Here is a 14196-nt window from a genome sequence, read left to right on the forward strand (position 1 = left end):
CTGGAAAGTGGCAGTCGTGATTCCACGATCGAAAGTTTAGGTTCTTTAAAAAGGTAAGGTCGTTCAATCGACTGGCGATGTTACACCTTAACAATTTTTTACATTTTCGAAAGTTTTTATTATTTTTATGATGTTGAAATCTATTGACGTGATTAAAGGATACAGCAGCAACTCTAATACTAATGTTGTATCATTTTGTGTGTTAGATCTTGTATTTTTGTGTTTACCGGAAACATATTAAGTTGAATTATAATTATAATATAGCGTATAGTGAAAGTATAAGGACTTAGTTCTAGTAGTTCTAGTAGTAAGAACAGATCGGTATTATTTTAAACAAATAAGATAAAAATCGTGCGAATAATAATCCTCGCTAGCGAAAGTAATAATTGGTTAACGGATTGAAATGAATCGACCGGTGTTACAAATAATAAAGTATGATCTAAAGGACAAAGTACTTAATCTCGGGTTAGAAAGTAAGCGGCGGCTATTAGACATGAAGGATTTTCGTCATAGTTCCACAATGTTCCAAGCAGCGTATAATATCGAATCGCGATAAAAGTATTACCACATAAACTATGTGAATCCCAATTGTTTTGCCACGCAAGATTTATCGTGTTGATATGCATAGCTGGTACGAGATATCAATCATCGAACACAGTAAACAAGCATTATTATATGGCAGCTGCTGACAATAACCGACAGCCCAAGGGTCTGACGTAGCTTCATAAATTCCATATCGAATCCTTCTCTGACTCGTGTTGAACTTCTTATAAAGGACATATTCTCTTCCACTTTATATAATGTCACAAAAGAACGAAAATATAAAATCTTCAGCCCCTCTTAAGTAATTCTCCATTATATACATACATATAATTATACATCTTAGTTTAATACAGACTATATTAATTTAGAGATAGGAAATATAATTAATTCCTATCGGTTAACATGATCGATATAGCATGATCGCAGAACATACTCGATTAATACGTTCATCTAATATGAAAAAGCAACAACGTTAAATACGACGTTACCTTGCAATTATCCTTCTAAAGAAATTAATACACATTTAAATTCTAAACGTTAATAAGCACCCTTCGTCGTCGCCCTAATCACCACTACAACAAAACACTCTTAATTGGCGGGCACAAACAACCAATTTAAAATCAATCCCCGCATGCGCAAGAAGAAAACGATAACACGACGCCACGTAGAAGGAAAAGCCACGTCCTCGAGTCGCAGTCGAATCCTCGCCTACAGGGCGGAACGTTTTCCAGCGCGATCCCGCGGCCGATGAATAATTCACCGTGTACCGCGCGACGTTTTTGCGCACGAATTACTTCATTAGAGGCAAGCAGTCGCATCCTGTCGTGGCGACAGAAGCGTACGGTTGCCTGTCCTGCATGTCGATTTTAACCGAAACCTGAAAAGGAATAAGGCGACAAAGAGCCGGTAAGGTTTTCTATGCCGTGAAACCGAGCCGGGGGTGTATACCGTACACCCGTCACGTATCCATCCAGCGTAGGATCCCTGAAAAACCACCGAACGGTAGTCGAATCTCGCGTGTAAATCGGCCGCGAGGAACGAGTCACCCTCTTCCCGACGTCACGTCTCTGACGAGCGGATCATCGTTAATTAGGGGAAAAGCGTGGCCGGTGATTTAAGGGGCCGTTTGATCAGCACGCGAGAGGAAAGCCTTGGGGCGCCATGGACATAAGCCAGAAGGGACCAACGGGTGCCTCCGTTCCATTGGTAATTGAGAAAGATTAGTTTTCCGACGCTTTTCGCGCCGTGATCGCGCGAAGTTTAATTAATCACGCGTGATACGCTCTTGAGAATGTTAATTAATCACGCGGGACGTGCCGCTTTCGGAAATTTGCTTGCGGATTTGTGGACGTATAGGAATTTTAATTCTTTTATTTTTTGCTGTAAAATGATTTACGGCATAAGAAGTTGCTATTTCTTGGTTTATGGAAGAAAGTGGAATTTTCTGATCTGCAGCTGTAGGAAATGAAATTTTTTGATTTACACTGGGAGCAATTGGAGTTTCTTGGTTAGCGATGGAAAAAGTTGAAATTTTTGTATTTTTCGATGTAAGAATCGATACTTGTTGGTCTGCGACCTAAAGAATTGGAATCTTTCGATTTGCGAAGGTGGAATTTGAAAAGGAGGAATCGGTGTGTTTTCGGTTCAGAATGGAAAGAATTGAGATTTTCTAGCTTAGCGATAAGAGAAATTGAAATATTTTAGGTTACTGAATTTATTTGATTGAATTATTTTATTTTCATCCTTTTTTTTTATCTGTATGAAATATCACGTAGTTTCGGATCGATTCTTATATTCACAAAAATAACAGAAGAAAGGAAAAGCAGAAAGTTTTCAACGAAGATCTTCGATCGAAGATCGTCGTTCGTAACTGCAAGGGTTAGAAGAAACGATGGCAGGGAGAGGCGCGATAAATCCAGCGGGTGGCGCGATAAATTTCTTTCGCGAAAACACAAAAAGCGCATTAACGTCGCATCTCCGCGACAAGACAGGTAAGCTGCGTCATTCGTAGAGGAACTGCTAATGGCCACAATGAAAAAGAAAAAAGGAGCCTTCACTGATCGCTCATTTAATCCCAAAAAACTTCTCTGAAAGTGGAATCATTGAGAGCAAGTTACTCCTCTTTTTCCTTAATCGATCGTGTTACTCGTTTATGTTCGTTATAATTTCTTCATATACCGATCGTTCCTCAAATTGGACAAGATTCGTTTCAGAGTCAGTAAAATGAAGTTTCAACTTTATATCGTAATCGTTATAGGCTAAATATGCAAAGTCGAGTTATAATTTTACGTCGTATCCAGTAAGCAATACGTCTGAAACGTAATCTACAGAATAATTGGTAATCGGAAATGATGATTAGCCACGAATAAGTGCACACAAATCCGCAACTATTTAAAACGACTGCCTGATGCCAGTACGAATGTGTGCGAATAATTTTGTCGAGACGAGAAAACAGAACATCGCCAATTACTCGCCGACGACTTCATCTTCCACATACCGTACAATCGCTGTTTAAACTCGCCAAAAACAAATTTCTCTGGCCAATTAAAACTGACGTATTCCTTTCATTCCACTCACGATCTCTATCAACTGTACGAAATCTTCCAAATCGTATCTATCGACCGATTTAAACCACATAAAACCCTTTATCCACGTTCTGTTTCACTCAAAGCAATTTCGTGCGTTAAAGGACGCAACAGGTTCTCCTTCCTGGTGATTCGTCGCGTTTTAACACGGACCACGCAGCGGACCTGTGTAATATTAATTCGATATGCTAATCGAAGAAACATTCCAGCGTAACGAGCTCTCGAAACGCGCCATCTCCCCGTGTCTCCCCCTATGGACGAATTCTCCCCCGTGACTGCGTGTATCCGCTTTAAATGAATTAGACTCACGTACTCGCGAGGCGCTACGGAGCGTTCGAATAGCCTATAAATAACGCGCTAGCGCAGAGCGGCGTTAGGCCGGATTTTCAACGAAGGAGCGGCTTCGATCGAGCCGCGGCCACGGCTTGCATATCGATGCCACAGCGACCGTGCACGCGTGTAAATATCTTGATTAACGAGGCCCTCATTTAGCCCTGTCCATGGTGTTCCACGAGGAGAGGGAGGAAAGGGGAGGCCGTTCAGCCGGCCACGAAAACATTGTGGCCAGTTCTCACGAGACGGTCGGGTCGATTAAGGGAATACTTATGGGCCGAGCTGTCGCTCGATGAGTCGTTTACCGAGAGTTGTTGACGAAGAACACGTTTCCTTCGTGCGATTCATCGTACGCCGTGAACGACTTTTTCAGATCAATGTAGAGCTTTCACGCAGGTTTTGCTTCCTTACGTGTAATCCGCAGAGATTGAAGATTTGGCGGTTTATAAGAAGGATGGTCAGCATAGGGATCGTTTTTTTTTTAGATTTATTTTCATTTTACACAGGTTTTGCCATTTCCGGTGCAGTTTACGGAGGTTGAAGATTTTATTGGTTACGAATGGAATTTGGAAACGAGATTGAACTTTATCAGGGTATATTTTTTTGTAAGCAACTTGGTCTTTGCATAGATGTCTTTTTTAGTTGTTATGGGTAGGTTTAGATTTATTTATTCAGTGTAGTATTAATTATTTGTTAATTTATTATAGGAGAGTCAAAGATTTTCCAGATCATAAGTAGAATTTAGAAACGAGAATAAGGATTAGACGTTTGGAAATGAATTTGGTTCCAACATGGATTTTGTTATTCGGTTGCTATAATTTGGAGTAGTTGAAGATTTTGTAAGATAGAATTCGGGGATGGGCATAAGGATTAAGTTTTAGATATAGGTCATTAGAAGCTATACGAATGAAATAAGCAATTTATTTTAATCGACTTCAAGTTTAATAGGATATTAAATCAAATTATTATTATCAAACTCTTAATTCAATATTACGTATATATTACAAGTGTAATATTCTCAAAAGTGTAACATCACAGATTACTTCATAATTTGTCTGTAACTAAAGAAGAAAGCTTTTGTCAGGAAGCTCGAAAAGAAGATGAACTCGAGCAGTCGTGAGGAACGCTAAATATAAAGCCTCGCGAATGAACTACGACCCCGTGAAAACGTCGTTTAAAAGACTATATCCGTATGAACGAGGAGAATAACCCCGTGCCACGATGTTTCACGACTTTTCGCGGTAAGAAATTCTCGTGGCGCTTTTCGACGCTCGTTGCGCGAGGCGTCCATGGCATCGTGCCAACCTTGGTGAGATGAATTGCGGACAGCGTCCACGAAATTACCAGAAAATCGCTGAAATTGACGGTGTGCGTTTCCATTAGCGCTACGATCCTAATATCTCCAATATCAACATTCGTATTTCATTAATTATAGAGAAAAAAGATATTAATCTTAACAATCTAATAAGAAAGAAACATTTGTTCATAAAAATTTGCGTGGTAAATCAGTGAAGAATTCTTTCGTAAGTCGAATTAATCGATTTCACTGTTTTTCTTCAATTTTGTAATACAAACACGTGATTTATACTACATTTGCGAAAAAAGAAATGATTTATTTGCAGAAATTTCATTACGAATGTAAGAAAATACCGCTTTTGAAATCTACTCGCTTTTCTCTGCTTTTCAAATTATGAAATTAATTAGAATTACTTATACAATGAAAATAGAAAGGTAGAATATATGTACGCATATCGTATTCCTTCTTTGACAAAAGCCAACATTAATATTGTCGAAAAAACCTGCACATTTCTAGCAGTTGTAAAACCAAAAGACCTAGTAGTTCGAATGTTAAAACTAACAAAGTTAAATATTCTCTTCAACCTGCGAACTGTTTTAAACATTGTCTGATCACATCAAGCCGATACTACTAACCATCCAATAAACTGCTTAATAACTCAAATTACTATATGCAATAGACACTCTGTGTTAATTGTGTAAAGTTAATTACAATCAATTATATGACGAGGAAGAACGTTTTACCAATATAATCATTCTCTCACAAATTAATAACATCGCAGATGAGCTCCAGCACACTTCACCCACGCACGACACCTGCCGACTGTCATTATACTCAACTGTTTAGAGCGTATACCGCCTCTTCGATCGCTACCAACATTAGTCGATCTATTTCCTTCTTTCTCGACCAGATTAAATTAAGAATAGATCTCAGTAGCTCGGGTCGAAAAAAAATTTCCTCGCCATTTTCCCCGCCGGATAGTCGGCTCGTTTTCTTTTCGTAGCTGCGTTTGAAGCGCGTGCCGCGTCGTCCATATGGTTTCCTTTGCCTCTCGATCATCCCGTGGCTCACCGAGCCGAGGGAATAAATATCATAACCTGAAACCCCGTGGAAGCGTTAGGCTCCCAACTTAATCCGAGGCAAAGCCGCGAAACTCGTCCCTCGCCGGTGTTGGTGTTTAGTCGTCTCGGGACGGCCGACACTTTGTCAACGCGGGATTTCGCGTCGTTCCAGTGATTAGCGAAGCTTCGTCGTATCTTCGTGGAAACTTCTCGTCTACTTGTCTCCTTCGCGACAGAACGGTAGGTACGTGAGAAGCTCGTTTAGTCTTGGTGTTGTTAATCGTGGAAGATTTAGAGAAGATTGATTCCGAAATGGGAGATGAAAGAGATATTTTCGGAGTTTAATTTTAATTGAGAAATTAGCTTTGGATGTTAGAAGAATTTTAGAATCACTGGATCGTATATCTATTCAGAGATATTTTATTATTCGTTCGCATTTAACGTTGTTTACTGCCTACCTTAATGAAGAGTGCTCTACATTGAAAATGGTAGTGTTTAAATTTGATAGCTTCGTGATTAATTTGTGAATGATTACGTACTCCTTTAGGAGTTAAAATTGACGTAATAAAATCGTCTTGTCTTCGACTTCCAAATTATTTTGATGTTCTGCAGTTTGTGGAATCTGACATTTTCATGCAAGTCTTGAGAACTTTAAACTCTGCTAAGAGTATTGCAATTATAGGAACTGTGGAGATTTTGAAACCATATAATTGAAGGTTGCAATATTAAATATTTCGAATTGTTTCAAAATTTTATACTTTGGAGATAAATGGTATTGACCATTTCTAAATCCAAAGACTTTTTTCTAGCGAATATTCATATTTCTTCAAAATAAATTATAATTTTCCAAGACATATAAAGCGCTCTTTAAAGTAATAAAGGACTATTGAAACGCTGGAACTGATGAATCAGCAGAACGGAGCGGGAAACCAAAAAATTCCAAGAACTTTCGTTCGAATCCTGTTTCCTTTTCGACAAGCTCTCCGTTTTACGAAACGGCAGGGAAACCCGGCAGATGTTCCTGAACAGCGCTTCGCTCGCCTCATTACCACGAGTCGCGTTAATGAGCTTGTGACCCTTAATACTTCACCCGGCTTCCCTTCTTTTTCTGCTGGTCGAACATAAACCGACTAAGACGTAACGAAGGTCGTGATAAATACCGGATTATCTGCAAAAATAAGTCAGAACGTGCGTTGAACTCGCTAATAATTCCTTTTTTATCAATTAAAATCAATAATAATATACCGCTTTTTATTCTGCCTCCGTCATATAAAGACACGAAGATTGCGAACTTTAAATATGTAATTAGACAAAATTATTGTAATTACGATTCAAGTGGAAGAGAAATTGACTAAGAAAATATATTCTATTTAAATTTTGTGTTGCACTTTTTGTACATACGATAAATCGTTAAATAACTTGGGTTATTCGATTGGAATTATTCTTGGAACTTGCTGTAAACCACAATTGAAGGAACACTTTCATTTAGTTTTTCATCTCTCTTTTATCTTCTATCTTTTGTTTTCCATTACATTTGGAGAAAGTTGAAATATTATTTTAAATACCATAAATTTAAGTATTCCTAAATATAAATATTTTCTAAAAAGTAGCAAATCTGTCTTTCTATTTTTAATTCTAAAGTACAAAATTGAAATTGAATTAAAGTACAAATTTGAAAAGTAAAATTTGTTGTACTTTTGCCAGTAACGTCGAAACATTACTTTTTACACGTTTCAAAGAGTTAATATAATTTCCATGTCGATATCCTTGATAAAATTAGTATCAGCGAATTAGTTTTAGCGGAAAATTTCTCATAGCAATGGAGAAGAAAGAACCAGGGAAAGGAATCGTCGAAGGCCGAAGGAATTTCAAGAAGAAGCCAGCCTTGCTGGCAGACGGGCCGTAGATAAAGATAGATGCGTCGGTTTCCGGCGTGACGAGTTAACGACTCGAGTTTTATCTGTCGGTCCTCCCTCCGTGTCCCTTGTTCCTCGCCGACTTTCAGGCCTGGAAAGCGTGGAAAGGGAGAGGAACAGCGAGAAGAACTCCGAAAGAGAAATTAATAATAGCTTAATTGGAGAACGGAGCGGTATAACGGAAGGGATAAATGGTGAACACGACGTAAAAATTTTACCCCTTAGTACCGAGTCAAAATGGGACCCAGAATCCATAAACACGAATTTCACAAATACTCTAATATCAGCGTTTAATCCTTCGAGTGGTAAATAGCCTCTACGTGAACTTTTTTTTAAAATTGACATGGTATTTGTTATGTAAATGAAGAAGATGAATTTGTTATGAACACCAATGAAGGGTTAAAAGATTATATCCTCGCGCGGGAAACATATTTTCTTCTTTTTTCTTTTTTGTTAAGAATCCGAAATGGAGATTTATACTTCACATATGCGTAAGTGTCTATGTATACGCACATGAGGGTAAACGAAAACGTGTATTTGTTAACACTTTCTTAAATAATTTCTCCGATTCTAATAAAAAGACATAAAAACACACGTAAATATTTTTTTAATTTCTTAAATTTTACGAAAGTTTATATCTTGCAATTTCTTGATCAATTCTAAAGTCGAATAGCAACTTCTGAGGCTAGTTTCCATTAATATCCGAGGGAACTTCCATTGGCAAACTACGTGATTTATATTTTCATTTGCAAAATCGCATTTTGAATTATTTATAGCAGCTTTGGCTAATTTATCGTGACAATAAATTACCGGACCTCTTTTAATCTCTCAGAACAAACAAAAGAATCTCCGACCAACCGCTACAAAAAAAGATCATTGCCAAATAAAAATGTGGAAAATGGAAATAAAAAAGGCGAATCTCTAAGAAAGAAACGACACGTGAAAGAGGTTAGAAGGGAGAAGTTAGAACGAAAGTGAACAATGCAAAGATTCGACGGTGAAAAGAGAAGAGGAAGAGGCAGAAAAGGAAGAGGAAGGAAGAGAAAAGGAAGAGAACTGGAAGGCAAAAGCGTATATACCACGAGTCATCTGGCACTCAGCAGGATTCGAAATAGAATCGGTCTCGTTCCCTCCTCTCTCAGCCTGTTATTCTCCTTCTCTGTTGACGAGGGAACCAGCAACTAGAAAGCTACGGGCAAAAAGACGTCGAGCCGACGGGGTCGACGATGTTTTCATTGTAATTATGTCCCCTGTCCCTCTGGCCGTTCTCGTGGCCGAGCTTTTTACAGTCACGCTACTAAGCAGCCTGTCAAAGCGTCCTAATTTTTGTCCCTGATTCCGTCATCTCTACGATCCCGTTTTAATTCATCGTTCAGATCTTCGCTGAATTTGCTCCGTTTCCTGGGACGATGAAAGCATCTTGTTGTTTTATGCCGTTCATTCATACTCCTAAGAAAATTTATGAAACATTTCTCTGAGCCGTTATTTTAGATTTCTATGAATTTGTGGCAGTCTGTCGCGCTTTAATTTAACGAATTGGGCAAATACGTTAGTGTATCTTATTCTTTATCAATGTTTGAAGGAGACATCAGAGATTTGTAGGAATTTTGTTAATGTTTTCAACGAATTTAGAATTTCTGTCGTGAACTGTGTTTTAAAGGACATCTGTGCTACATGTAAGTATTAGATCGTCCGAAAAGTTTCTTTCGTTTTATCAGGAAATAATGGACGCACAACACGAATTACGTATGATTCATTTCGTTCTATCAAAATAAAGATCACAACATTGGACGGATTAGGTTTCATGTTTGTATAAAAATGGGTTGTTGTAAAAGACGTGTCTGTAAAAGAAAGACACTTTTCGGACAACCTAATTTTTTATCTTATATAATAGAATTTCGAGAAATAAGTGGAAAATTATCGACATTTTCTCGAAAAAAGCTGTCACCAAATTTGTTACGCCCCCGTTCCCAGTTTTGGGGAGAAAATAATTACATAAATGCAACTCTGAGGTATAGAAGAAAACATATCTTTTCGCTGTTGCGGGGATTAAGGTTTTAAAATTCAAACGTTATGAATGTTAATAGTTGTAATAATTGTTAAATCAGTCGATAAAATAGATCGAAAAATAGTCAAACACGTTTATAAAAGATATATACATTAAAAAGTATCGGAATCCTGAGGGCACCGATGTTGAGACTGGGACACCGTTAGTGCAGAAACGAGATGGCGGAGCAGCGGTTTTCTTCATTTTTCGGGAACGATATGTTGCTTATTGTGTGACAAACTTGTTAACACGGGGCGGTCGCGTAAAGCAGGTAACGAGTAGGCAGTAATCGGGATCCGTGGACTTTAAGTAAAGTCAAACAGTTGAGCCGGTTGTCTTTGCTCAGCAAACTCGCGCCAGTGCGGAGCCAATATTTAGACAGGGACCGACTCAAACATCGTAATACGCGTTAAAACGTTATGACACGCGCCAATTGCTGTCTCTATTTCCCGTGGTTCCATCTTCGCGCCTGCTGCTTTTCACGCGACGCCATTTTCCCATTCCTCGGAGCGAAACACAGCGGAGAATGAAAATCCAATTAACGAGAGGTAAAACAATTTTGGCATAGAAATCCACTTTAGTTTTGATTAATTTAATTCACAGAATAGACGTTGAATTAATGAATCATCGAGAAGATCCTTTTTTTGGCAAAGAAGCTTATAGATCTGTGATGTATTTTTTAGTCAAATAATCGAATTATGTAATTTTTCGTTATTTTGTAAATATAAAGAGAAGGTTCTTTAAGAACCAGTATAATTTACAATTTCAACGCAATTACTATTGAAAGGTAGGATTGAAACTTCCAACATTATACATGCTCAGTTTATCATTTTGTTTCGAGTCCTCTTTCCAGAAATCTCCTCGATTTTCGCATAAAGAACTATTTTAATTTGAATTAATTTAATTCGTAGAATAGTTTTGACATTAATAGGTGACGATTTTAATAGAAACGTGGCACTATAGAAAGACGTTTTAAAAAATACCTGAGACGAAGTTTGTAACGAATGGAAACAAGAAACTAGCTGAACTACAGAACTTCGTTCCCTAATTTTCTTTCGATATAATGAACACGCCATAAAGTTGTTCCTGTTGACACGGGCAGTAGGAACGCGTCTAGTTTCCGAAGCATACGTTGCCGGGATAAAAATTTATGGCCGAAAGAAGGGTAAACGTAAATATCAAGAATTTCTACGGTGGAACACGTACCGGAATGCAGGAAACAGTCAAACAAACTAATTTAAAAGCAGATGGTGAAATACCGATCTGTGATTTTAACGAACTACTCTGACTTCTACGATCCTTTAAATGTCTTCACTTCTGTCTCCACGATAGCTGCCTTTACCATATGGAAATAAATGTAGTCATTTCTGTCAGCTGTTGGCCGAGTATTTGTTAGAAAGTCTGCAGACAAAATAAATCTGGAATTTGTAGTTTTCGCTACAACAAAGTTTCTTTTATGAGAAGTTCAGTGATATTTTCGTCAATACTTTGACGTCAATTTTATATAATATTTAAATTTCTTCCGTATTTTTATATCGGAATCTAACGTTAAGAACAACAGTAAAATGTTATGCACAAAACTAACCGAAGCACGCAACAGATGCCAAGAACTCAAGAAAGTATTCGATTCGGAACAGAGCATAGAAAACCTCGTGAAATTTATCAGCTCGACAGACATATAGAACGAGGTTTAGACGCAAGCAAAACCGTCGCTAATGGCCGTGTTGTCAATGCGACGAATAAAAAATGGAAAAAGAAAGAAAGAAAGAATAATAAAATATTAGCCTCCCGAATGCTACAGGTTATAATTTGTTTAATAATTTGGCAGAACAATTTTAATAACTTACAAATGACTTTCCTCGTCCCATCGAAAATTCTCTATGGAATTCCAAGGAAATTCCTCGGGTGCACGACCTTGGCAGTAAGTTACACGAAGGCTCTCGCCTCGATGGACGCGCGAGGTCCTCTCGCTGCGTTTCCAATAAAGATCTCAGGCCACCTGACGTTCTTTGCGATTCCACGAAGAATTCTCGGATCCTCGAGAGGAGAGAGGTGCTCGTAAAGAGGCACTAACGACTAAACGGCTGAGAGAACATCTTTGAAGGTACGAGACACGCGCCATTTCCTGATGATTCGAGCGTGGCGAATGGCCGTCAGTCAAAACGCGAGCCGCTCTATTCCGCGAGGATCAGACGATTCTCTGCACCCTTTGTTGTCTTTCGTATCTCGACTAGAATAAGTAACATAAAGGGGCGTTTTCATTTTGGACAGTCGTGTAAAGCCATCCGAGGTGTTCTTGCTCCTTTTGCGAACGAATGTTATTCGACGCGTCACATTTCCTTGGAAATGGTCGCCTTGAGAAGTTTTAGGGGATGAAGAATTATTTAGGTTCAGTTGTTAATGAAGAATTGCTTTGCATGATTCTTATTTTGATGAATGGGTTTTAAACGTCGTTTGGCTTCTCATTCAAGACGAAGGTTAAAGATTCTAGTTGCCTTCTATCTTTTACAAGGCAAGCGTACGACTTTTCTGTTAGAATTTTGTAAATATATTTGTCAATGCTTCGAATACATTTACAAATCTTTTTCGTAAATACAAAAAAGAACAGATTGATTTTCTCGAGAACTTATGATAGAAGAAGTTTTTTAAGATAATCAAATTTAACAACATTGCTAAGTAATTAGATAAACTGTTAAGTAAACAAATTAGTCACTAACAATCATGGATACATTGTAATAGTCAATTCATCAGCGGAAAATAGATGAAAATAAAATGTTGAAAAATTCGCAAACAGGCCGGCGAGACCGGCGACAATTTTCAAAGACAAACAGCACCGATGACACGAGACACGCGTCATTTCCCGATATTCCGTGCGTGACGAACGGTCCATAGTCCAGGGTCGAAAGCAGAGCGCGTGGCACAGCGTGCTCGCGATTCTTGGATGGCTTTTTCTTGTTGTCGGGTATCTCGAGACACACCTTTGTCTTCTGGTAAGGCACCGAGAAAAAAGGAAAAATCGTCGAATCACTTTCGGGAATACGACGAGAAACAAGCTCGACCTTGCTAGAAGACACCTGTTCTCTTCAGCGTCGACGTCGGCAAAAATAGAATGTTTGACGAAGAGACACGCGCCATTTGTGGCGGCTTCGAGCGTGGCGTAATTTCATTCGTTAAACGACCGTTTCCTCTCTTTGCATTGTCTTTTCGGGATGATTAATCTGCTGGCTGAATTACGTCTCTGTTTCAAGAAGGCTTCTTTGTTTCTTTAAGCGAGGACCTCTCCGAGGTTTGACAGACGTCGCGGTGATTTCGTAGATTTAAGGACGTTTCCGAGAAAGTTTATAGCTGTTCTCTGGAAGAATTAGAATTTGCGATGCCCTCTTTTTCACTTTTAAAGCTTTAAACTTTAATTTCCGTAGAAGATTTAAAGTTTTGGAATATCTAAGAAGTCATTGAACAAAATAAATGGATAATTCCGTTTATTAACTACCTTCTTATTTTGTTCAAACGTTTGGTTAACATTTCATCGTTCGGAGATCAAATGTTAATTATTCTCGATGATGTTGGTCAGTTTGATTCAGCCGTGGGTCAAATCTCTCTAACGTTATTTCTACCGATTACGTGATTATGCTACTTAAACACATTGCAAGATTCCATTCGTTTTATTGCTAAACTCGTTGCTCGTTCGTATAGGAATTTATAAATACTGGCAGCTCGTAATTTGTAAAATTTCATACTAATATATTATCAGTTCGATCATGTAGAAAGGCCCTGAAAGTAAATATTTGAAAAACCATTGAACCACACAGTTTCGATTATATCAGCAATCTGCATTTTATAATCTACAGAAAAGTATAAACCTTGTAAGGTTGAAACACAAATTGACAGAAGGATTAATTGTTTCAGATTGTCCAGCAGCACGACGGCGATCGGCAGTGCAGCCACCGGTGGCGGTGGCGGAGCAAGCAGCGGTGCTAGTGGCGGCGGTGGCGGTGGCAGTGGGGGCGGAGGTGGCGGGGCAGCCGGCAACGGGACTTCCGGCGGTGATTTCCTCCGCAGAAGTCACCCCCTCTCGGAGCATACGGCCCTGCATCCCGCCTACCGGCTCAACTACATGGACCACCTTTACCACCAGCTCCAGGCCTCCACGCACAGTCCCAACGCCTCGTTACACGGTAATTACCTTGGCTTGTACTTGTTCCGAGATAATTAGAACGATAGCGACCGGGGACGTCGCCTAATTTCGATCACGTCCCCATCCAATGCTTGAAATTTATTCGCCATCGAACATCCTACCTACTGGCAATGAACGTTATTCCTATTGTTGAGGTAATAGATGGGAAATTTTTTTAAATTTCTAGAGAAATTGGAGGTTGAATGATTAAGATAAATACGGTAGGATAACAATGATGAA

General features: G+C 38.8%; 1 protein-coding gene across 2 annotated transcripts in view; it reads left to right on the forward strand.

Annotated features, from left to right (window-relative positions):
• The window catches only part of LOC100649327 (transcriptional activator cubitus interruptus), a 146187-nt gene that overhangs the window by 108554 nt on the left and 23437 nt on the right, over window positions 1-14196 (forward strand). For both annotated transcript variants that reach the window (XM_048405573.1, XM_048405574.1), the window contains exon 2: window positions 13689-13957. In XM_048405573.1, coding sequence (XP_048261530.1) covers window positions 13689-13957 — 269 coding nt within the window. The remainder of the gene's footprint in view (window positions 1-13688; window positions 13958-14196) is intronic.

The sequence above is a fragment of the Bombus terrestris genome, chromosome 4 (assembly GCF_910591885.1).
Source record: "Bombus terrestris chromosome 4, iyBomTerr1.2, whole genome shotgun sequence".
Taxonomy (NCBI): Eukaryota; Metazoa; Arthropoda; class Insecta; order Hymenoptera; family Apidae; genus Bombus; species Bombus terrestris.